Raw genomic sequence first — 26,849 nt, 5'->3', positions numbered from 1 at the left:
CTAAGCAAGCGAAGTCCAAAATGTCCCAAAAAACGTTGCCACTGCTCTTTATAAACTTAGGTGGAGAAATGGTCTATATTCTAGACCAAAGATTACGTGCTCAAAATATTCCAGAAGAAAAAGCGAAGAAAGGTAATGGCTATTAATGGGTATGCAAGTGGGTGGGGTAATATGCACAGTTGCACGACCAAAACCTAAATTAGTTCTGACTCAGGACAACCAGTGAGCTTGCCTTAAATAAGAACGACATCTGTGAAAAAACCTATCATTGCTGGGGGTCCATTCATGTGACTGCTGCCCACACATTGTAATACATTGTAATTTTGAAATAACTAGGTCATGTTTTGTCCTATTTCCCAATAAGTATACATGAATGTATTGAGTGATAAGCATCTAAATAATTGTACATGTATCAGAGTCTAATTCGCTTAGCAACTAGAAATATAGTAACAAAAGCGAAAGTTCAGTGTCTTGAAGTTTAAACAGTTGTTTACGTCACAGGAACGGGCCGGATGCATGGTAACATATAGTTCTGGCTTCCATAACTTTAATGTTGATATTTATTTTTTTGATGTTTACTACACACGTCCCAAAAGGTAATATATAACATGTTCGTTGAAGTTCTTTAGCTAGGTAATGTATATATTGCCGCACACCTTTTCCAATTGGTAAGGTGTGATCATGGCCATCCTTTGGTGTAATACCCTGCTCCCTATCGGTGTTGTTGTAGTAAGGAAGTAATCAAAATTTGAGTTTTGTTTGAGAGGAACTTGAACAACTTAAGAATTTGAACAGGCCCGAAAAGCATTTTAACCACTGCAGCGCTTGCAGACTAATGAAATTACTTTGACAACTGTGGTGAAGCGTATATTATATTTTTGTGACAGTAAAATGCATGTTTAAAATAACCATGTACATGTATATTCTGTTCTTTAATTTGAAAATAATATATTTGATAATTTTACCAAGACCAGACAACCTGTGCTAGTAATCAATAAGGCGTTGTTTTTTTTCGATATTTTAATTATTGTACTGTATGCCTGAAACATAAGAAATCTTATAAAAAATCTTCAAGCAGCAGGAATATTTTTTACCCTTTTCTTTTTAAGTCCTCAGGGGTTCTGATTCAATTAAGAGCATAAGGCTTAAGATCATAAGTTTCTAGGTGTAACACCATTTCTGGCATATACACATGTATTTGGGTTCAATAAAATTGTGTAAAAATAATTTATATCATAAATTTATGTATTCTGCCAAAAGGGTGTTCCATAGGTCTCTGAGCATAAGGTTAATGACCAAATTTTCACGATTTTAAATATATATCTCAATGAAGTAATGACAATTGAAAAAACACAAACGAAAATGTGCATAATAATTGTCATAAAGTTAATAATCAGTAAAAATTGTTATTTTCAGTACCTTGCTAACATATAGAAACTTTATGGAAAATTATTTTCAGTACTGCACGATATAGTGTCCACAATGTTTCACAAGCGTTTCGTGGAAGAGTTGTTCAAGCCACAGCCTTTGTACTCGAAGAAAGCTCTACGAACAGTATTTGACCGCCTGGCTCATGCTTCCATCATGAGGTTGAATGCAGCTAGTATGGATAAGGTACAATAAATCATATAACATTTGTTCCCGCTTTGGGAAAAAACAATTGAAGCTACAGTCGAAACTCGCTATGTCAATTTCCTTTATCTTAATGTTCTGGTTATGTCAAACTTTTTTTTTTCAATGTGTTGGGTTAAGTTAGCAATATTTTGAATTTCAGGTATGTAGAATGTTGGTTATCTTGAGGGAGGTACCAACAACTTTGACGTAGAAAGTTTTGACTGTATTCATTTTTGCCACCCCAGATCCATATATTTGGCCATGCTTGAATCCTTAATGTTGACCCGCTGATTTTGACTCAGATTCCTTAAAGGCACAATAAAAGTATGCTGCCTTTTATTTTTTATCCTATCCAAATAATTATCTTTTTTAATATTTAAATGAATTGGATTTTATTTGAATTTTAAGGAAATGTATGGGTTTTGCATTTATGTATGTGAAAGATAAAAATGGATTATTGTTGTTAAGTTTGACTTTTTACATTGAAATGTATATGGAAATAATCAGTAGTGTGTAACCTTGAGTACTACAATAACAATACTTATACACCAAATCTTCAGACAAGTGTGGATTTCTACAGAACCGTAGTAGTGCTTCACAGCTTTGTTGAAAGTACATGTAGTCTTTCAAAGGATATCGTCGAGGAAAATGTATATATATTGAATGGTGAACTTGTTCTCTGCAAACATAACATTGAACTTGATGATGTTACTACTGTTTGCAAATGAACTTAGCATTTGAAGGTTTTGGAGCATTGATCATGGCTTTTGCTCTGCCCAAATACACCAAGTGAGTTTTGAATGAAGTGCAACATCTATATATAGACTTTCAACTGACATCAAAGAAAGCTATCATCAGCAATTTAGCTCTCAACATGAAACTTACTCACTTAGAGGGGGTGGAAGTGCTGAAAACTTATTGTTTAAAGTTGGTTTGGGGACAGCATGGATTAAATGCCTCTTTATTGCGAAAAAGGCCAAAAAAGGCGTGATCTTGTTTGATCAGGACGCTTTGCGAGATTTATTTGGAAACAGAAGTAACAACAACTGATATGGTTGTATACTTGACTGTTGAGATGTTAGGGCCTAAAAAAAATACATTTGGTTCGGGTTACCCGACCCTACCTACGGAATAGGCGCCGACCCTACCGTTTTTATAGTCAGTTTGAAAAAAAAAATTCGTTTTTTTTTAATTGCTTTTCAATATGTAGTTTAAATCTTAAATGCTTATAAAGAAGATAACTTTAACACCATTCTCTAATGATAAAAATGATATTCCTATATAAAGCCTAATAAAAAAAAAATAATAATAAATAAAAAAAAAAGCCTACCTACCCTACCTATTTTTGAAAAGGATGTAACCCTAACCAAACATTTTTTTTTTAGGCCTAGGTACCCCTTTGTAGTGCAAAATATTTTTCATTTCAAACTTTTAAATATCAAAATTGATTATTTATATTTTTCTCAAATTGATTGAATGAGGATTTCCCTGCAAGTCCACATGAGGAAATCATAGTTGCTAATTACTATATATTGTTATGGTCTAGTACTAGTTCATAGTCTTTGAAGTAGTAGTTACAGAAGTCTGCTAGTAATGTTCTTAATTACCGGACATACTGTATCTTCCATAATTAATTGAATGAAACTTGGTAAGCAGTTGCCCTACTTAGATCAAAGCATATAACATGAAGGTGTGAATTAGATTCTTATGAGTTCTGGTCTGAAGGTAAAGACAATAGAAGGTTACATTAGGGGTTTGTATGAATGAAGTTTGATAAGCTATTTTGTATGGTTGGTTATAATTATATGGGTGTGGCCTAATGAGAAATTGTATGTTGTATTGTAAGTTTTATCCAGTTCTTGTTAGGGAGTAGATAGAGAAGGTCAAGAGACCTCTCACAACTTAGCGAGTGTATTCTATATGAATAAAATATGGAGAATGTATTTGGAGTTACGTGTTAATAAGCAATGAGTTTTGAAAAAAGGTTAAAAATGTTCCCAAAGTTACATTTTTTTTAAGTATCTAAATTGATTTTTGTACTCTCATGAATATCAAAATTGATAAATTTTGATTTAAACTATAAAATATTTTGCACTCAAAAGTAACCTCCAATGATTTTATATTAATTGATGTTTTATTTTTTTCAAGTTTATATGTTGTTTGTTAAATCTTATATCATGTTTTTTTGGGGGTTTTTATGTGTGATAAATGTTTCTAAAAATATATATATATTTATGAGAGTATTAAGATTTCATATAATGAAAAAAAAATATATAACAAATTAACTGTTGATTTTTTCACCACTTTTGTAGTAATCATTAATTCAAGTTCTATTTAAATGTTATGTAAATTTTGAATCACTGTAACCAGGCCTTTTTCTGTCCATTTTTGGGAAAAAGGCGTACTAGTGACTTTTTTTGGAATGATTTTTACCGCCTGTGCCTTGCAAATTGGGAAAAAAAGATGACTTAGGGAAAAATAAAAAATCAGGCCAAAATAGCTATTAATGGCAAATATACATGTTTTAACTTTTTTTATACATACATTATGCTGTGAAAGAGCAAGCCTTGTCAAGATTTTGTTAATATATTTCAAGAAATTCATTGCTTTTTTATTCATTAATGTAATCTGCATTTATTAAATTGGGAAAAAATGATAAAACTTTGGGAAACATGGACAGTTTTTTGCAAGGGGAAACAGCCTTAAGAAGGGAGTAAAATGCACCAAAAATAATCACTGCGTGCCCTAGACATTTTTGGAAAATTTGCGTGGCAAAATATGTCATTTTGAGGAAAAATAATCACTTAACATAAAAAATTGGGAACTTAACAAAAAAACACAAGCTTTTCTGTCTTTGGTAATGAGGAAATTATTAAAATACAGTCAGACCTTCGGAAACTAAAGAAAAAGGCCTGGAAACTGACTGAGTGCATCTGGTTGGTATGGTACAATGTACCAACCAGATTTGTAGTAAGCCTGATAACTTTTGCTTAAATGTAAATTGAGTAATATGCTCCTTGATTAACTAAGAAAATAATGGATTTATGATAAGTTTTGGTATTGTCCTGCCAGGGTTTTTTGGGGCTTGCTATGTAAAGCATTAAAAGAGATTTAAAAAAACAAACACACTCATACTTGTAGTAGGACTAGACTTTACTTGCTCAAACTGTTTGCACTCAAATCCAATATATCACAATTAATCCACCATATTTAAAAAAAAATCGATATTATCGTTATCAAATGACAAACTTCCAACTCTTGTGAGGTTTCATAATCGTCATATCGTCATTGTTTACATATCTTACATAATTTATAAATATAGCATTCAAATGTCAAATGAATCATTTTATTATTGTCATTGGTCATCATTTTAAATCAATGATGGGGTTGGAGACATCTTAATGTTTTTATCAAGACAACCATGCCTGGGTATCAGCACATTTTGATATGAAAAATTAAGTTTGGATTAAACTTACCTTTTATCAATCTTTTAAGACATATTAAGAGTATTAAAAGTACAAAATATTATGTAAGACAGAAAAATGTGAAAAAATTATTATATCACTAGATCTAATATTGTTTGTTCTTCTGCAAAATCTCTGCAACCATCCCTGTTTCACAATTTAAAAAAAATTATTTGAGAATGCAGAGTCTTACATCATTCTAGGCCCAAATTGCTTGAACATTTTTAAGTACTCTTTTATAACATGATTAAGCTAAGCTCTCTTTTTTACTAAGATATATTATAATTGAAAAGATTTTCCCTCAGGAAAATTGTTTTCCAGACTTAAAAGTCAACTGTATTTTGTCTTTTTTAATCAATTAGATGGAGATTTGAAATGTTTCGGCATCTAGATGTTTAATGTAGGGTAAGCCTGGTAAAAGAACAATTTCAACTATAACTTTCCTATTAATTTTATGAATGAGACACATTTGATAGAAACTTTTTACACCACAGAATTACCTGATAAGTGAGCTGGAAAATGAAACTTTAGTGGTGGATTGCCATTGACCAGCAGATGACCGATATTGTTTTTGGGGTCAGTAGGTCAAATCTCAAGTTCACAATCATTAGTTTAATGAAACCTTTTTCCCACAAAAAAATTGAGAACTGTTTTACCTTGGCCCATGAAATTTAAAAGGACAGTTTGCTCTTGACCAGTAGATATCCCTATTGCTTTTGAGGTCAGTAGGTCAAAAGTCAAGGTCACAGACTACAGTGTTCCATATTCATTATAAACTTGAGTCTGAGACTCGGACACAGAAATGTGAATTTTTAAATTCAACAAAAATACATCCATTTTTATATCATGCCTGTTGAGAAAAGGACACTATAGTTACACTAGTCACATATAAAAAATTGTAATAATTTGGACATCTCTGGCAAGCTTCTGGATACACCAGTCGTAAATAGGCTTCAAGATTTACGAAAATGAGATAAGGCATCTGCTACATGTATCAACGCAATTCTCATTATGCTAAGTCCCATTCAATGACATAAACAATGCACTGGAATGAATATGTATTTATTTGTGTTTTTAAATTACTTTCTTGAGAAACTTGAAAAAAGATATTTTAGGATTGCTATAATGTCACTACTTCTCCTTAAAACATTACATATATAATTTTATGTCCTTTGACAGTTGAAAACACAAAGAACAAGTTTTCAATATGGGGGCTGCCATGATGGACTTTTTTAAAACCATATTATTTTTGAGGTCATATCTGTTGAATAATGGCAGAAGTGTTCCAATTGGTTGGAAATACACAAATTTTCAATCATTAATCAATCACCAACATTATTGAATATAGGCCCTATATTTGTTATTTGAACCATGCATGTATATAAACTGTAATCATATTACTGCACCAATTAAATTAATAATAAAAAATGACATCTCCTTTCAACAGCTATACGATCTGATGACAATGGCGTTCAAGTACCAGGTGTCGCTGTCCCTGACCCCGCGGGACATCCTGCTCATCACCCTTAACCACATGGACGCCATTCGCAAGTTTGTCGATGGGCAGGATGCCATTTTACAGCAGGTCGAATATGTGTACAAGCTTTTGCTAGAGGTATGTAGCTAATGTATTTTTTATTCTTTATTGCACAACCTGTTATATAGGCATCTTATCCTTAAAACTGTTTTTAACCTAAAATTTTGAAGGTCTCTTGGGAAATTTCAGAAATTCCCCTTAAAAGATTTTAAGCTTTTTCCATCCTTTAATAGAGGGCAAGCTAGTGCCGCTAACCTCATCTTCGAAGACCCTTTTTTGGGGTGTTTGTTGCCTAAGTAACCCTGTTATTGGACTGTTTATGTTAGCAGTACCACTCCATAATGCAAATCAGTTTCATATGATTCATTTAAATTGCAACCCTCGATCGGCATTTCTGCATTTCTGAGAACTTAAGCTGTTGAGTATGGCATTTGAATCAAATTTAAGTATAACTAACGATTTCAGAGGGTTTTAAACAATGACTGTTTAGTTTCTAAACAGTATATGAAGCTGAAGTTTTTTAGAATAATCATTATATAACTTGAATGGTTGTATTGCAGACGTTTGGTTCGATGACATCCGGAGGTTTCCATCTTATCAGACAGACACTTCTAAACTTTTTCCAGGACATGCACATCAGGGTAACGTTTGAAGCATATTTAGTCTTCATTTGGTGTTCAGGGGAGTTTTTTACCAATTTGGGGGAAAAAAGTCACATTAATAAATAAAACTAACTTTTATCCTTTTTTTAAGCATATTTGTTATTTTATTTTTGTATTTTTTTTTCCCAATTTGAGGGGCCCTAAAAATGGTGGAAAAAGACCCTTCTTGATATTTTATTTTCATTTGTTCTTGATGTTTTATTTCATTTGACATGTAATAAATTATAAAAAGTGTTTGTTCCAGTGTTATGACAATCACAATATGTTTCAACTGGAGAACATCGAAAGCAAATACTTAACTCGTGCTTACACGATAGCTTTTGGTGCTCACTTGGTGAAACATATATGATCATACTCTACAGTGTTTCTTTTTGGCCCTTTTTGGGGATGAAAATTGGCCCTAATGAGTATACGCCTCAAAAAAATCCCCTTTTGAAAAAATCTTATTCACTTATTTTTTTGAGGAGCATTGGCCTCTTAACATTAAGCACGTTTAGCAATATAGTGCCAGTCATAAATATGTCAATAGCTTTGTTAAATGAAAGGCTTAATAACAAGTTGAACATTATATGAATCATGTTAATGTTTCACCTTTGTGCCAAAACGATGGGATTTTTTCCACATCAAAGGGCTCTGCCTGGACCAATCCCTTTAAACTGGCAAAAAAACTGCACTGAAAAGAACATTTAAACTCTATTTATATTATATCATCACTTGATATCCTCAGACTTTGAATATGATTTAAAATTATATTATATTTTTCTGTTGCAGGTGTCCATATTTCTAAAAGACAAGGTTCAGACAAGCAATGGACGTTTCGTTCTCTCTGCCACAGGGCCGGTTCCCTTTGGTACCCAGATACCGGGAACCATCAGGTCAGAATCTGTCCACCAATGTTAACAATGTCTTTAAATGATAGGCCAGTTTGTTTATAGGCAAAGTATTTTTGTAACAATTGTGATACCAAGTTCCCCATTTTAACATCAAAATCAGAGTTGTGGATCTTGATTGCGTTTCCTTTCAATGTCTTTTGATTTTGTGTTCAACTTAATTTAGAAGTCTTGGGGGCTTAGTGCTAAAAACAATCATGTAGGTGTCTCAAAAATCTTCTTAGTTGAGAGGTCGTGGATTCAAGCCGAACCTGGGGAATGTTCTCTTGGTCTATCAAAAATGGACACTAGGACTTGTTTCTACTCAAGACAGACTTAATTCATACCAGTTCAGTTAGCTGTCTTTTATTAAACTCAAATAAATTATTTCATGGGTTGAATCCAGAAATAAAGATTGAGAGATTTTAACTTCAGAATACAGTTGTAAATAAAATTCAGATGTTGGCATCAAAAACAGTAGGAAGTACCTTGAAATGAATTTAAATGATTTTGAATACAATTTCAAAAGGGGTGTTAGCCCCTTTACAAAGCTGAGGGCAATTGTCAATACCTTATACCTAACACACACCCCGGTTAGTTTCGGTTGTGACAATAACCAGATGATTATTTAAATAACAGAGTTTAGAATGTCATGTTAAAAATGTGTATGTAAAAAAACAATGAATCTTGTCAGAGCATTGGGATTCTTAAGTAATAAACCACCAAAAACCAATTTGTATTGACTTCATAAAAATGAAAACAAAATATATTTTCTTTCTCAGAACGTATGACAGCAGCGGTAAGGAGACAAAGTCAGCTGGTTTCCCTTCCGGCGGAAACTATCACCAGCAGATGAAGTCTGGATCCATTGACCTGAAGGGAGACAGAGTCACAAAGCTGGGAACCAATATGTGAGTATGAATTAGATTCTGGGCAAGACTAAAATATTTTTCTTTCCCCTCCCGAAACCAAGGTAGATAAGGTATAGCTACATCAAAAGTTTTGTTTATGTTTTATTTTTTGTCAAGGCAGCTTGCGGTGAGCAATGACTGTTCGGTGTACGTGCATGCGTGTGTCTGTACGTTCTTAAGTCTGCACTAAACCTTATCAGGGCTGTTTCTTGACCATACCTTGTAGAATTTTAAAACACTTGCCCTGAAGGTACACCATAAGGTGACGTGTCGTGCAAAGACCCAGATCTGTACCTCAAAGGTCAAGGTCTCACTAAGAGGTCAAAGGTCAAAATGAGTACTGTTGATAGGACTGGTCTGGACTGAACCTTGTCAGGGCTGTTTCTTCATCATGCCTTATAGCACTTTCAAAAAAACTTGCCATGTAGGTTTACCATGCTGAGGTGTAGTTTTGCATGTACACGTATTGTTTAAGTCTCAATATTATTCTGTGTTGTAAATGCATAGAAGAAGATAATGTGTGTCAAAGGCTCTTTTATCTGGCATCTAGTTCAGCAAAGAATATAGTTGTGTAAGCTTGGTACATATTTTAGTAGAATTAACAGTGCACAATATTTTTTTTATTTGTCAGACAGGCAATGAGAAGCAATCATGACTACTTAAATTGCTGAGTCGTTGAAACATTCTTGACAAGGCTATGCTTAAGTGTAGTCATTTTTTAAATGTGGACATTTATGTTTACTTGTTTGTAATTGAATTATTATTGGTCTGAAATGCTGCATAAAATGGTATATTTTTCAATATTTTCAGCATAAAATCTTTTGTATATTTTCCCATATTTTTTTCTTAACATATAAAATTCTTTTAACACAAAACTGTTTTTTGTCAAGGATTTTATAGATGTCAGGTGATTGAGGCAAGTAGGACACATTTGCTCGATAGACAAAAATGGCTAAATAGTTGGTGGAACAAGTGTTCTTGTAACTATTTTAGTTGCCCGAAATGGAAAGAAATACAGTCAATAAAATGTTTTGGGGTGCCAGGCTGACTTTTGGGGGGTTGGTCCTCCAAGGGGAAACATTTGATATTTATTTTAGGACCTTGCATTTAAATAATATACTTGTGATAATGTTACGTCGAATCTAAATTTGAAGACATATTTATGTTGGATAGATGGCCCTGTGTCCATGTTTATGGTAAGTTCTAAGCCAGACTTAAGGACTTAAACTTAATTTTTCATCCTAAATTAATTAATTCTTAACTGTGAATTTTACACTACCAGAGCTTTGATGAAGAAAATTACTTCAAAATGTAACATGGGCCCAGATAGCTTAGTGTAAGAACCTCCTTTTTGAGTATGGGCGAACAGTGTGTTTTCTTTCAGTTCAAATCCCGGTCACACTGATCCATAACAAGAACAATATATTGGAAAAATGCCATTTGAAACTTAAAATAGAATTTCACCAGGTGATCTTTACTTAAGGACTCCAGTATCATTTTCATGAAGGACAATTTTAGCTTGAGAAATCTCTTAAATTGGTGTGGATTTATTTTTTGTGCATTGTGTATGTACCATTTCATGGTACTGAATAAATACTGTTTAACTATCCATGCCCTCAGACCTACACAAAAAAAAGGCGAAAACAGAAATGCTGCAATTTTCTTTAAGCATTAAGCAAAGAACTTGATTGACCTTTTAAGCTCAGTCAACGTAGTCTTTTTCATTACGGTTCTATTTAAGCATACAAACACAAATATTAACTTAGTATATAAGTACAAAAGTCTTGCTATTCAACCAAGTTTATTTGACCTTGAGTTTGACCTCTTGTATTAACGATATTTGCAGAATGATTAAGTTATAAACTTTGCTATCTTAACAATTGAGACTTATGTTGTTTGTGTACTTTAAAAGTTATATAATAGAAATAAGTCATTCAAGCTTAATAAATTTCACATGCTTTGTAGAATGTTATTTTGCTCTGCGGTTGCCAATACAAATGTTTTTATTCGAGCTTTGTTATGCAGGTTATGCACCAGTCAATTGTAGCCACAAACCCCCCCCCCCCCCCCTTCAGGTCCGGGGGTATACTGGGGATAGCGGGGGAAATGGGCTGTCTATTTACCTTTCAGGTGGCCCCGCATGGTTTTGTTTTTGCTCCGAAAATAGCCGAGAATGGACCTTACCTAAGGTATCCCGGGGTGCGGGGGCATTTGGCAGGGATTTTACCAGCAGTTTGTCTCCGCAGGGCAGGGATTGGCTGGACAGAAAGTCCCTGCTATTACCAAGGCCTTGGGTGTGATTATAATTGACTGGTGCATTATGATGAAGTAGGAACACTAGTGGCGAAATTGCCATGTTCAATAACTTTAAATATAACTTTAATTTAAAAGTAGAATCTAAGTGTTTTGATTGGACTGTAAAAATAGCCTGCCAAAAGACTGAATGGACTCACTGAGGCATATCTAAGAATAAGGATAAGAATTACTTTGAATACCCAAAGTCTTTACTGGTGATATTAACTGAATGATGTAAAGTCTTAGTTCAAAGAGTGTGTTGGTATAAATTATATAAATATATATATATATTTATACATATTGTATCATCAATCGTGTGTGTTAGCTACATGTTAATAAAAAACATTGGAAGGTCAATTGAATAATCTCCTTAGATTCAAAATGTTTGTTTGTAGTTTTGCAAGTTTTACTACCGTATTTGGTCACACATGCCTATCCAAAGAATTATAAAGGAGGGCTAATGAAGACACAATGTCTTGTAATGTTTTAAGTTGTTATCTTATGGCCTTGATAAAAAAGAACCATAACTGAAGACTCTTTCAAAATGTTCACATCAAATTTAGTTTACATGTTACCAGTGACGATGCACATGTATACCGCAATGTCAGTAACTCTGGACTATATTGATTTTTGTGAAATTACCTTTGATTGACTGAGAAAAAACAGGCCCATAATTTATCAAAACAATTTCCCAATCTCTCTACTCAGTTTACTCAAGGGATGGGAAATAACCTTATTTTTTAGGTCATTTAGAATTTACATGTTTATATGTTCTAACTGACTAAGATAATAACATGGGAACAGGGAACCAAATGATGATGTCATGTTTGCAAAGTTATAATTATTGAGATCTAAATGATGAAGCTCTAAACAATTAAGTGAGGGACTTAGTGGCGGCCAATAGGCGATCTCATTAGCTGGTAATGTAATAAATATGTATATTTTACATAAATATTTTTTCAGGTATTCTATTGCAAGACCTGTGGAGACCCAGGCTCTAAAGTCCAGGACTACAACTATTTCTGACATTGTGAGTAGAAGTTAAATAAAATCTTTTACTCAGAGGGTTGCATCTCTCGGACTCTCTTAGCTTTGCTTGACAAACTGGACTAAAGAATTGCTTTAATTTATAATACGGTGGTATGAAGTAAAATCTTAATGATTAAGATTGGATTAAGTGAGTGTAGCGTATGAGCCCTTCTTTATCATTAAGATTTTACTTCAGGTCATCTTACTGACTTAGAATACAACCTCTTTGACGGACACATTGTCAAAGCAAAATCTGACACTGGGGTCAGTATCAGATGAGTGGCATCAGGCGGACCTTTTAACACTGGAAAAAATTGAAATACTTAATGATTGAGCCTCAAAATAATTGCCTATCTGCAATTTCATTGGCTGTAAATGTAGGTTGTTTTCTAAGACAATGAAATGGGCAACAAAAGAGCTCTATTTAAGATATATTTATTTAAACAATAAAAGAGCTTTGAATGTGTAAAAACTGGATTGGAAACTTTTCTAAACCATGGCAGTGAGGTTTAAATGTGATCTTCAGTTTTGCCTCAAATTTTGCAAAGGGCAAAAATTCAAGCTGCGTTAAATGCAAATAAATAGCCACAATTTAGTACTTTGATCCTTTGATCTTTAATGGGACTTGCTTATGTTTTGGAACCATTTTCTCCTTGGTAATTGATCAGAAAATGATTATTATGCCCCCTTTTGAAAAAAGTGGGGTATATTGTTTTGCACATGTCGGTCGGTCGGTCGGTCGGTCGGTCGGTCGGTCGGTCGGTCGGTCGGTCGGTCTGTCTGTCTGTCGGTCGGTCGGTCGGAATACCAAATGGTTTCCGATCAATAACTTGAGAACGCTTTGACCGAGGGACCTCATACTTGGTATGTGTATTGGTCATCACCAGCAGATGAACCCTATTGATTTTGAGGTCAGTGGGTCAAAGGTCAAGGTCAGTGTGACCTTTACATGAAAAACGGTTTCCGATCAATAACTTGAGAACGCTTTGACCCAGGAACCTCATACTTGGTAGGTGTATTGGTCATGACCAGCAGATGAACCCTATTGATTTTGAGGTCAGTGGGTCAAAGGTCAAGGTCAGTGTGACCTTAACATGAAAAACGGTTTCCGATCAATAACTTGAGAACGCTTTGACCCAGGGACCTCATACTAGGTAGGCTTATTGGTCATGACCAGCAGATGAACCCTATTGATTTTGAGGTCAGTGGGTCAAAGGTCAAGGTCAGTGTGACCTTTACATGAAAAACGGTTTCCGATCAATAACTTGAGAACGCTTTGACCCAGGAACCTCATACTTGGTAGGTGTATTGGTCATGACCAGCAGATGAACCCTATTGATTTTGAGGTCAAAGGTCAAGGTCAGTGTGACCTTAACATGAAAAACGGTTTCCGATCAATAACTTGAGAACGCTTTGACCCAGGGACCTCATACTAGGTAGGCTTATTGGTCATGACCAGCAGATGAACCCTATTGATTTTGAGGTCAGTGGGTCAAAGGTCAAGGTCAGTGTGACTGTAAGCTGAAAAAAGGTTTTCTGATTGTCCATATTTTATTTTCTTATATAGTAGACAGTAGAAATTTATATGTCACTAAATGCATGAGTTGAAGTATCAGTTTTCAGTGAACATCTAGTTTTATAACTATTTTACTCTTTGATACCGAAATTGCAGAAAAAATACACTAAAAAGTATAAAAAAAAGTATTGAGTGTTAAAAAGTATTGAGTGTTTTTTTAAAAACCCATTGGTTCTAGTGGGGAACATCAACCTTCATCGATACAGTCAAGGAAAACTAACAACAAAACCACACGCCCACAAGGACTCATACACAAACATAAGGATAATTAACCTTTAAGCCTTTTGTTGAAAAGCCTTACTAAAAATATTGAGCAAAAGTCAACATTTGTTGAAGGGTTTCAGCTGTCAGTATCTAAGTTTTAAAGCTGCACTCTCACAGATTGAACGTTTGGACACCAGTCCTTTTATATTTTTTTGTCTTGGAACGAGCAAATTTTCGTGTAAATATCTGCAAACCAGTGATAAAAGACTGATGACAAAAGATCAGATCGCAGATTTTCATATTTCCGCTCCAAAATTGATGTTTTAAACAAGCCATAAAACATTAAATTTGGAAAGGAAATATAAAAATCTGCTATCTGATATTTTGTCAACAGTCTTTCATCACTGGTTTGCAGATATTTACGCAAAAATTTGCTCGTTCCAAGACAAAAACTAAAAAAGTTGGAAAAACCGTATATCTGTGAGAGTGCAGCTTTAACAATGCAAAAGATGATTTGCCACACTTTATTTTGTCATACAAAGAAGTACATTCTACAAAAAACATAATTCATCCTTAAAGGATGAATTAAACATGTTTTTCTTTAATACTTGATGAATATTTTGTAATAATAGATATGCATTTTATTTAAATTAAACCTATTCAGATAATCTTTCTTCTAGTTATAAATATGTCATTAAAAACACGTATTTCAAAATAAATAGGAAATAAATAGGAATTTTTGCTTGTTCAAATTTTAATCAAAATTATTTTTATCTTTTTATGTTTTATTATCATTAAAGTACAAACTTTATAAGTGCAAAAGATTCAACACCCAACTTGGTCAAAGGACAATTTCCTTATTCAATTTTATATTTTGACCCCACTGAACGTTCAATCCCTGAATGGCACATTCAGCCTAAGAATGAATAACTTGACACAAAAATGATAATTATTCCATTAGGCGATGGGTAATGTATTGACAGAAGTGACGTCAGAATTATCATTTGAATCAACAGTTCACACTCTATGCCATTACCCCCTACTGGCAATGTTCTAGATTATTTTACTATTACAATTTATTTATATATATAAATTTTAAACAAATGTGTATCACGTTTATGGCCTACACTCCCACACAGTTTCTATATTTAGAAAGTTAATCCATTGATCTTTTATTGAAAAATTCCCATAGATTGTAGATGTTTTATGACTTTATCAAACTAATACGAGATCATAATCATAATTCAGTGAGTAATAGTTTATATAACAATCACTAAGAGCAACCTTGGAGTTTGTTTTGTACAATTTGTATCTAACCTTACATGTTTTGAAATAGCTTCAGGTTGCAATTACCAGTAAAGGCCTAACCAAAACGATGGGCTGATTGTTCGGAACTTTGTTATAGTTAACAACGTAGTTAAAACCATCGTTGTTAACTTTTTAATCGCTACTGCTCTTAAAGTTTAATTGATACATCTGTGATCTCAGTGATCTTATCAATATATGAGACCACTGTTTCAAAGTTCACAACGATGTCGTTAATCACATTGTTAAATTGAACTTAGTTCTGAACAATCGGCCAAATGTGTGTTTGGTAATAACTATAACATCCAAAAACTATTAGATAGGGTACATGTAGGTAGGTTTTTTGTTTTTTTTTCAAGAAAATGGTAAAAATAATTTAAGTCAAGATTGTGGGAGTGTGGTAGCTAGCAGGTTTGTCCAAAATCCTTTTAAAGCAAATATTAAATATACTAAACTCTAATCAGCCTTTATGTTACACTGAAGACAAATTTCAATATTTGAGGGGGCATATTAAAAGTTATGGGCAAAATAGTACGTGACCTGCTATAGGATATATATTACAGGGCAATGGAAACTATTTCAGGTTAGAGCCAAGTTCTAAGAACCCGATATAGTTCCCTGCACCCTGTATAACCCATACTGATCACCTACTAGCCCTGTAACGTGAGAGCGAAGCTCAAACCTGGTTTTCTGCGCCCTGTATATCCCATATCAGGTCACCTGCTAACCCCATAAGATATATATCACTTTGACAACCTGTTAACATGTTTAAATGTTTCATCGGAATCGGATAGAAGATGCTATTTTGGTACGATATAAATTTTGTGACCCTATATGGAAAAATATGGGGTCACCCCATGACCAGTTCTGGACCAATGATGTTGCTTCATTTATGTTGAGGCGTGATATAATATTATATGCATATGAAATCAGAAATGGAAAATAATCACTAGAGACGGTGGCTTTAAGTTGATAGGGTGGGTTCGGAGTTTCCACAGTGAGGGAAAAGTGTTTTTTTTTACAGGGTCAGGGGATTTTTAAATTGGTCAGGGAAATGGACAAAAGTCAGGGAGTTTTGGAAACTGAGATTATATTGTCTTAATTGCCTTGGGAACAATTTATTAAATAGCAGAAAGAAGAAAATAAGGCTAAGGTAGTTTTTTTTTTTCCTTTCTGGTTAACCCCAATACTTTAAGAAATCTTTTATTGGCACCATTTATTGAGTTGTATTTCCAATCTTATACTTGGAAATCTGCCAATACTTCTGTTTTTAAAAATTATTAAGATCATTAAAGAAGATGAAGGTCAAAATTATAAATTATGCTTACGGATGACCAGTTAAGCTCCTTTGGACACTGAGTGTTTGGTCAGGGAAAATAGGGATTTGGTTTGGGAAAAGTCAGGGATTTTTTTTTCTTAGATTTGTGGGAACCCTGTCAGGTTACGCATAACAAACATTATTGTTTGTTCGGCCTAAAAACACTTGTTCAATGTCAGTCACATTGTGCAGTGTAAATACGGTATCAGATTTATCGGCTATTATGTAATGTTTTGGTCCTGTAATTGTTAGCATTGTGACGAAAAATGCACTCATGTGAGGATTGTAATATTTACAGCGCTAAGTCTTTCTTTAAATTATAAGCTCATTGATTTTGAAATTTGTGCATTGAATGGATTAATTGCATTCGGTAATATTGTACAAATTTTGAAACACCAAAAAAAACCTAATAGTATTATTGTATTTCATAATTTCGCACCTTATCAGCAAATAGTATTATTGTATTTCATAATTTCGCACCTAATAACAGCACTCTTATTTATTGGTCTACTTGACTTTATTAATAAAACTTTGATGTCAGAATCTGTGATCTACTTACTGTAGATTCAAGGATTGACTGTCGTAAACTAAAATCTAGTTCAAAGTCCAACTTTAAGGATTAACTCTTATTATTACTATTTTTTTGACAATGACATCAGCCTATTTTTAAATATTCCTTTTGTGTTTCAAACAACCTGCAGTCTGCTGTTTACACTATGTCTGGATTTTCTAACTTGCATTGATGATCAGAGATGAAGGCTTTAAAAGGAAGGCTCCATATTTAAATTCCCAAGTTTTAACAATACCCTGTATTAATACCATGTCTCAGGAGAATAAGCCTTCAGACTCTGATATGCCAAAGCCCAACAAGACCTTCTGTCACAGTTGATACAGCTCAATATTTAACATGACCCCCTGTTTGAACATTATCCAATGTTTAGTATTTAAGGAAATTTGTCTTACAAAGTCGGAACTAAACCTGTTTGCCTTCCAATAAGCATTCTTATTTTAGCATGGTCCTATCAGTATTCCATGTTTAAACATTAACTTATATTTCAAGGAAAACTAGATCCTTGGTCCATTTTACAGCATTATCCCATGTTTTAACATCAGTATTCAATGTTTGAACAGTAACTAATATTTCAGGAGAACCGGTCCCCAGACCGTGGCTCTATTTTCAGCATTATCCCATTTTTCAACATCAGTATCCCATGTTTAAACATTTACTAATACTTCAGGAGAACCAGGCCCCAGACCCAGGCTCTATTTTTCAACATTTTCCCTTGTTATAACATCAGTATCCTATGTTTAAACATCATATTTCAGGGGAATCAGGACCAAAGACCTAGCTCTATTTTCAGCAATATCCCATGTTTAACCATTACCTTACATGTTATCAGTCCCCAGACCCTGGCTCTAGTTTCATCATTATCCCATTTTTCAACATCAGTATCCCATGTTTAAACATAAACTAATATTTCAGGAGATTCAGGCCCCGGACCCTGGCTCTATTTTCAGCAATATCCCATGTTTAACCATTATCTTATATGTTATCAGTCCCCAGACCGTGGCTCTATTTTCAGCATTATCCCATTTTTAGCTCCACTGGCCGAAGGCCATGGAGCTTATGTCGTCACAGATTGTCCGTCGTGAGTGCGTGCGTGCGTGCGTGCGTGCGTAAACTTTTACTTTAAACGACATCTCCTCTGAAACTGATAAGCGGATTTTGACAAAACTTCACAGGAATGTTCCTTTGGTGGTCCTTTACCAAAATTGCTCAAATGGTTCTGGTCCATTGCACAATATGGCCGCCAGAGCTAAAAATAGCAAAATCTTTAAACGACATCTCCTCTGAAACGGTTCGGCAGATTTTGATGAAACTTGACAGTAATGTTCCTTGGGTGGTCCTTTATTAAAATTGCTCAAATGGTTCTGGTCCATTGCACAATATGGCCGCCACAGCTAAAAATAGCAAAATCTTTAAACGACATCTCCTCTGAAACGGATAGGCAGATTTTGATGAAACTTGACAGAATTGTTCCTTGGGTGGTCCTTAACCAAAATTGCTCAAATGGTTCCGGTCCGCTGCACAACATGGCTGCCAGGGCAAAAAAAATAGAAAAACCTTTAAAGAACATCTTCTCAGAAACCGATGATCAGATTTTGATGAAACTTAACAGAAATGTTCCTTGGATGGTCCTTTATCAAATTTGCTTCAATGGTTTCGGTCCACTGCACAAGATGGCCCCCAGAGGTAAAAATAGAAAAACCTTTAAACGACTTCTCCTCAGAAACCGATGATTGTATTGCAATGAAACTTGACAGAAATGTTACTTGGGTAGTCCTTAACCAAAATAGCCCAAACAGTTCTGGTCTGCTGCACAACATGGGCACCAGAGCTAAGAATAGAAAAAAACGTTAAACTACATCTTCTCAGAAACCGATTATCAGATTTTGATGAAACTTTACATAAATGTTCATCGGGATGCCCTTTAACCATAATTGCCCAAATGGTTCCGGTCCGCTGCACAACATGGCTGCGAGAGTTAAAAATAGAAAAACCTTTAAGGACTTCTCGTCCGCAGTCTTCACGAAAAACATTTTAACCTACTAGCCAGTTGGACTAGCATAATGGCATATTTTACTAGTCCGAATGACAATCTAGTAGTCCGACTATTTTGCCACATTATAAAACTGTATGCTTGAGGTAAATACCTATTTCAATTGAGCAGCTTGCAGTTTGAGTAAACATTTCTTTATTATGATGCTCATGCAGTGATAGGGAGTGACATCCTTCTGTTGGGAATAGTGCTCCTTGTTTTTCAGAACCTATGGGTACTATGTAAAAACAAAAGGCATCTTGCTTGAATAGACTGTAATAATATCAACATGGTTAGAAAAGAAATGCCATGCTTTAATAGCTTTGATTACATTTTACTACTGAATTACCTCCCTTTAATAGAAAAAAAATAATGTCTTAATTTTTCACGTATAGCATCTTTAAATAATTTTTAAACAATAATAATTTATGAGTAAACATATAAGCATAAAGTTCTCACAAAAAGATCAATTTAAAAACCTTACATTTATACATAGGAAAGTATATATAGACTGAACATTAATTTTCGTTTAAGTGACATTCTGAAAGTTTATGAAACAGCTATTTTTAGTAACTTAAATGGCCGAAAAGTGTAAGTGAAACACCAAGTCGATTCTATCTCGTCAGTTCTTGTTCAGGTTAGATATTTGCTTCATAATCTAATCAGATTAAATGTTAACCGATGATCAGATTTTGATGAAACTTGACAGAAATGTTCCTTGGGTGGTCATTAACCAAAATTTGTTAAATGGTTCCAGTCCACTGCACACCATGGCTGCCAGAGCTAAAAAATAAAAAAAACTTTATACGACTTGTCGTCGAAACCGATGACCTTTTTTCGATAAAACTTGACAGAAATGTTTGTTTGGTGCTCCTTTACTCAAATTGCCCAAATCATTTCGGTCCACTGCACAACATGGCAGCCAGAGCTATTAAAGTAAAAAAATTTTTTAAATAACTTCTCCTCAAAAATTGATGATTGTATTTCTATGAAACTTGACGAAAATGTTCGTTAGGTGGTCTTTGCTTGAACCTTTTGGCCAGTGGAGCACAGGCACTGATGTGCCTCTTGTTCAACATCACTATCCCATGTTTAAACATTAACTCATATTTCAGGAAAACCAGGCCCCGGACCCTCTGGCAAAGGCCCAACTAGATCTTTTGTCCCAGCTTATAGGTGGCTCAACAACAACAGAAAAGTCCGGGTTTAGACTTAACTTATTTAGCTCGGACAAAGAAGAAGAGTAAGTTGCTTTCTGATCTTTAGAGCTGTGCCGGTATTCATAAAGTCATTTCCTATCTTAAGTGACTTTCTTTATTTAAGTACCACATTGGTCATATGCTATACAAACTTAACATCTTCTGAAATACATTATTTTCAATGACCATATTGAAAAAAACATACTTAAATGTTAAAAATATATATCCATACCTTTAACTATGAAAATTTTAAGAAATCAACTTTAGTTAGGAAATGTCTTTAGATGCTTTATGAAGACGGCCACTCAGAACTGTTTAATTTACCGTTTTAAGACACTCAAATGTGTTCTTTAAATATTTTCATTTGATTGGGATCCATGTGTATGGTAAAAAATATAGCTAATAAGGTATTGTATGAGCATCAACTAAGCAAAAGGAATTGAGCTCTTAAAAATCAAATCAATCTTGACCTGATGATCAAAGGGAAGCAAATGAACATTTCATATGAACCAGTTTGTCCTTATCTCCTATGCAGTGACCTCCCTTGGTCCTACCTTAGCTGCATTTCAGCAACTTGCGTTTGAAGAATTGTTTTTAACTTTATCTCATGGACATATTGATCTATTTCAATCTTTAAAATATGGCATTTTCCATATCCTAAAGTAAAGTAAAAATGTACTTAAATAATGACTATTTTAAGAATTTGAAAAATTTGGATCGCAGGAAAGGGAAGTAACCATGTGTGGAGGTTGCCATTGCTCATTAATCAAAGGGAAGCAACTATTAACACAATCCTACTATAATTAACTTACTAACCTCCCTTTGAAGTAGTCATTGACTGTGGTTTTCACATTTCAGACAAGCAGCAGTGTTATACAAACCAGTCGAAGTGCCAGAGTCACAAGTAGTCCGAATAGATGCCTCAAAGGCAAGTATTATGGAATGCCTTAAAGGCCATCGCCTATGAATGTATTGATCTGAAATGCGATACTCGATAGTATGCTGATGAAAACTTCATCATGGTACTGTCGCGGTTTCACCATCATAGTTTGAAATCTTTTCAAAATAATATGGGGTCATTAAGGACCCAAAATTCACATCATTCTACATCATTGCTAGGAGGGCCAATTTCATATGTTGTTTATAACTTGTGGCCCAACCTAATTCAATTGGATATTAATACTATAATATACGGGGTAAGTAGGTGACCCGATATGGTATTCATGGGGCAAAGGAAAAACCATATTGGACGAGACCAAAGCTCAACCTGAATATGGTTTCTTGGGCCCGGTTCATCCCATATTGGGGCACCTACTTACCCTGTAACATATTTATCACCTTGACAACCTCTTAATATTGATAAGTTTATAGAAATATTTCATTTATTCATGAAAATCAGAAAATAGACGCCATCTTGGTACGATATAAAGAGAAGTGTCTCAATATGGAAAAAGATGGGGTCACAATGTGACCAGTCTTTGACCAATGGCTGTGCTTCATTCATGTTGAAGCGTGTTACAATGTATATACTATTTATTGCAATAATCACCATTTCTTGTGCATATATGATAAAATATTTATTTACTTAACATTATTGTACATTGAATACCATGTCAATTTCAGAAAGGGAAAAATGAAGAACTCAGCAGGATTATGGGGGAGTTGACAGTGGAAGAATCCGGTGCAGGGGGTGACGATGACCTCTTAGATCTCATGGACAGTGCAAACTAGACACCATTACCCTGTGTGGGAAAATATATGGAACATTCCATCTTCAACTAAAGTGAAGAATATTTTGACCATTCCATCTGTAACTGTTATTTACTATGTCTAAAACATTTTATTTTTCAATTAATATTGTAACTATTAGCTTAAAGGAGTGAGAGTGGTCTAGAGGTATAGGTGTCTGCCTCTCACCCAAGAGGTTGTTGGTTTGATCCCTACCAGGGCTTCTTCATCATGACCTCTCTAAAAGGACTCAGTATTTTTACTGGGTACTTGTTCTTCCCAGACTTAAGAGTGAATTATAACAGCTTTAAGCTGTCTGTACAATTGAGTCAATTAAGTATTTTAAATACAAAATTTATAGCTTCTAAAACTGAAACAGATAACACACTGCCATTGTAGCTGGTTCTTAAATTTCCCTCATGTTATTCTGTGATGTTCTAAAAGATTGTTTTTGAAATTCCTCTAAGGCATAGCAATAATTTTTCAATCTTGGAGATGTGCTTAAACTGCGTGTCAGAGGAATTTCCGTATTACAGGAGTTTTGTGTTTTACATTCGTTCTTTAAAACTTGAGTGTTTTACTTTGCTTATTTAGAGCATGGCTTTATTAGTATTATTTTTTTACATCCAAGGTATTATATTGTTGGAAAAAATCTTGCACTTAAAGGCAAATATCATTGTTGTAACATGAAATTAGGACAGACTCATGGACTAGCTGTATTTCACCAGTCACGAATACAAATATTTGAGACCTGTATAGTTGATTTATCCATAAATCTTTTTTACAAAGCGATAGACACAGCTTATTGTCAATGACTTTTAAACAAGTTATACTACAACAAGATTTTATCAGAGTCTCATTAAATGGTTTGTCATATTTATGAACTTTTGCATCTGGAAACTTATGTACAGCAAAAAAAATCTCGAGATATTTGCCTTTGAAACAAAATCGATATATACCTGACTAAAAATGAATGCTACATGTATAAAAATCCAAACCAAATATATTTTACTATGTGTGTTCTTTTGATATTATACTATGTTGCTCATTTTGTTCTACAGTTTCTTTTTCAAAATATTTAATTCTCAACTTAAATAATCAAAACATTTTCATTATTTTTATTTAATCGGTCTGTTTTATTTTTGGAAGTTAAGCGATAACCTTGGTCAAACTGAAACCATTGCAGGCTTTCAAGCGGGTCCATCTTTTCCTACTCTTCCCTCCTTTTTTGTTAGACTCCTACTTTTTCTTGAAAAAGCCCTACTAAGAGAAATAATAGAAAAGCATTTACTAAATGACTTTATTGATATAATCTAATTCGTTATTTTTTGCCATAGCTTAATACCTTTCAAGACATATGGTTGTTCACAGAGACAGTGGGATGATATTTCAGAAAAGTTAATAATTGAATGTTATTTAAACACCTTGTAAACTTTCAAATTGTTGCTGCTCTGGAAGTTTGATGAATACATTTGTAATCTGCCATTTTTACTAACCGGACCTGTTTATACTCGATATATCATCAATTATTTCACTTTTTAAATATACCAAAATATAACAACATGTCCTGATTGCTCAGAACTTTAAAGTAAACATAGTGATTAATGAAATCATTGCTTACTTTTAAAGATGAACTGAATTTAAAAAAGCAAGTACAGCTAAAACAGTTGTCTCAAATACTGTTAGGAAAAAATTATCCATGAAACTTCCAGAGCAATACCGAGATGAAAGTTAACAAAGATGAGGATAATGATGTTGTTAACTTAAACAAAGTTTTAACCAATAGCAGTTTTATGCTAGATATTTACCAGTTAAAAGATACTCCACTTCTGAAAATCTCCCCTAAATTAAATTTGTAATGAATCTGCTCCAATCACTGGTAAAGTGTTTGGTGAGCTTTCATTTGGTGTTTTACATAACCAATTTTCTGAACTTTGTTTAAGTTAACAATTATGCAGATGAAAAGGGTATCCATTAAACTTTCAGAGCAGTAAGGTTTTGAAAGCAAAGATGACTTTTACAGCATTGTTAACTTTAAAATGACACTCTTAAATCAAAATCAATACAAGCACATGTGTTACAAACATAAGTTTTGAGTGATAAACCTTTAACTACTTACTAAATAATGCATTTATGGATTTTTTTTTTACTGATTACAAGATTGTTATCATGTATTAAATTCATGTAGCTGAAAACGCAAAAATATTAAATGATTGGTGAATGCTAAAGATTTACTGTGATCTTCTATCGTGTCATAAGGAAGAAATACCGCTTTTTTCTGCACCTTTCTTTCAAATTCGGTATCCTTCATAAGAACCATTGTTTTTGACATTTATTCATCCTTTGTGGCTAATTAAAACAGTTGATTTAATATTATTTGGGAGTAAGAGTGCATTTTTTTTTAAAGTTCTGAACAATTTGCCGCTGAAAATACGGGATGAAAATGGTTCCCATCCAGGGATTGCAGGATCTGTGTTGGATTGTAGCTTTATGTCTTTACATTATACGAGCAATTCTTACATTTAACTACAACGTGTTCACTTTTTTTTCCCACATTTCATGTCATGTATTATTATAACAAAAAAATACTGGAGAACTTTATACATTGTGTGGTTTCACATTTGATACCATTGTCGGCAACCACGGTACTTTTTTCAGTTACACTTAATACATACCATGGGACAATTGACTGACAAAATCTCGTTTTAATGAATATGCATGAGGCAGAAGAGACAACTCTTCTTCCAATGAATTTGCATGTTACACTCAAATATTGTTCAATAACTTACCAGTGTCAGTAGCCTCCGTGGCCATGTGGTCTTGACTGCTGCCAAATATTATTGTTCTGAGAAGCGGACCCGGTTATCAACGGCAATCGCCAGATTATTTTTCAACCGTAAAGCATCTGGTACTTTGCACAACCAATAAAACTGCCTCATATATTATTCATGATTAAGAGGTTTTAAGACACATTGCCCATGATACAAAATAAAGCATAGCGAAGTGTGTATCGGGGGTGTCCGACGATGATTTGATGCTGTCTCATCACCTTTATTTGCTGTCTTTATGATCTGTGATATGTTGTGATTTTGTTTGTTTTTGTATTTATTTGATTGTTGTTTAAAGATTGTGATTCAAAGCATATCATAATTTTATCTGTTTGTGAATTAACATTACGTGATTAAATAAGGTACTATTCTGCATAACTTTGTAAATTTATTGTCAATTTAAACACAGATTTATGTTACAGAAGACAAATTAAATATATTAACTTGCCGGAATTATGATAAAAAAATATATCCATCTATTACGAATGATTATTAGTTGGATATTAGTAGAATATTTGGAGTGGCATTAACTGTTTAGTTTGATTTATTTATAATGTTGAAATAACTACATGAAGATATAAAACTCTAATTCTTTGAAAAGCTTTTATTTACATGTACAACAAATTGTTGATTTTTACGGACTATTCATATTTAAAGTATATATCAAATTAATGAGAATGAGGCACTGAGATTATTCTGCTTTATGACTTAGGATCTGTATTGAAAGTGATTTCAGCTACTCTGCCTTACATTAGTTCAACATTTAATTTCCTAAACCGTAAATGTCCTATTAATCGTGCATGTCCTTATAGACGTGCTGGGGGTCTTTTCTTGGGTATATTTTCTGAGTCTGTAATATGAACAATGAATACCTTAACCTCCAAATATGCGATCAATTCTGATGAAAAGCATTTCTTAGTGATGGCTGCCATTTTAGGGCAACTGCTGTCCTTAACCTCCAAATATGCGATAAATTCTGATGAAAAGCATTTCTAAGTGATGGCCGCCATTTTAGGGCAACTGCTGTCCTTAACCTCCAAATATGCGATAAATTCTGATGAAAAGCATTTCTAAGTGATGGCTGCCATTTTAGGGCAACTGCTGTCCTTAACCTCCAAATATGCGATAAATTCTGATGAAAAGCATTTCTAAGTGATGGCCGCCATTTTAGGGCAACTGCTGTCCTTAACCTCCAAATATGCGATAAATTCTGATGAAAAGCATTCCTAAGTGATGGCCGCCGTTTTAGGGCACCTGCTGTCATCATGCATATATGGAAAAAAAATCCCCGTAGTACACAATGACCTTCTAGATAGAATTGCTGAGAAATTGTGTTTTTCATGTTTTTGACTTTAATTAAGTGGATTGAAAAAAGGTGCCAAGTGGAGGAAAAAAGTGTTTTTGTTTAGCCTGAAGGGTTGTCAAAAATACACGTGCCAGCGTATCGAGACCTGTGTGTTTAATAGGACAATAACGGTATCAAAGGTTTTAATTGAAAAACAGACAAAATGCTTATTTTTGTGTTGATTTATGTTGTATCTGAGATGAGCTCTCAATATGTATTCTAAGTTTCTAGGCTGTTTACAAACAGATTAAAAGGAAAAAAGGCATGTTATTTCAAGTATTGAATAATTATTTGATTTGTTATATTTATTATGAAACAGTATTTTGTGACCAAATTGTTGTTCAAAATAAAAATAGTATTGTGAA

At 33.9% G+C, this 26,849-nt stretch overlaps 1 protein-coding gene across 1 annotated transcript; it reads left to right on the top strand.

Annotated features, from left to right (window-relative positions):
* Positions 1–4: 4 nt before the first annotated feature.
* LOC128238222 (protein OSCP1-like) lies at positions 5–26,849 on the top strand. The gene is made up of 10 exons (XM_052953898.1): positions 5–132; positions 1,460–1,614; positions 6,526–6,693; positions 7,176–7,256; positions 8,049–8,152; positions 8,929–9,057; positions 12,316–12,382; positions 20,500–20,627; positions 21,442–21,511; positions 22,207–26,849. The coding sequence occupies exons 1-10, from the start codon at positions 21–23 to the stop codon at positions 22,312–22,314; spliced, it is 1,122 nt and encodes a 373-aa protein (XP_052809858.1). The 5' UTR covers positions 5–20; the 3' UTR covers positions 22,315–26,849.

This window comes from Mya arenaria, chromosome 6 (genome assembly GCF_026914265.1).
Source record: "Mya arenaria isolate MELC-2E11 chromosome 6, ASM2691426v1".
NCBI classification, from domain to species: domain Eukaryota; kingdom Metazoa; phylum Mollusca; class Bivalvia; order Myida; family Myidae; genus Mya; species Mya arenaria.
The sequence above is the reverse complement of the archived record's forward strand: the minus strand, read 5'-3'. Positions and strand labels throughout refer to the sequence as shown.

Coding starts and splice junctions, on each gene's coding strand:
- LOC128238222 (XM_052953898.1), top strand. CDS start 21: ATGTCCCAAAAAACGTTGCCACTGCTCTTTATAAACTTAGGTGGAGAA. Junction 133..1,459: donor AGAAGAAAAAGCGAAGAAAG/GTAATGGCTATT, acceptor AATTATTTTCAG/TACTGCACGATATAGTGTCC. Junction 21,512..22,206: donor TCCGAATAGATGCCTCAAAG/GCAAGTATTATG, acceptor TGTCAATTTCAG/AAAGGGAAAAATGAAGAACT.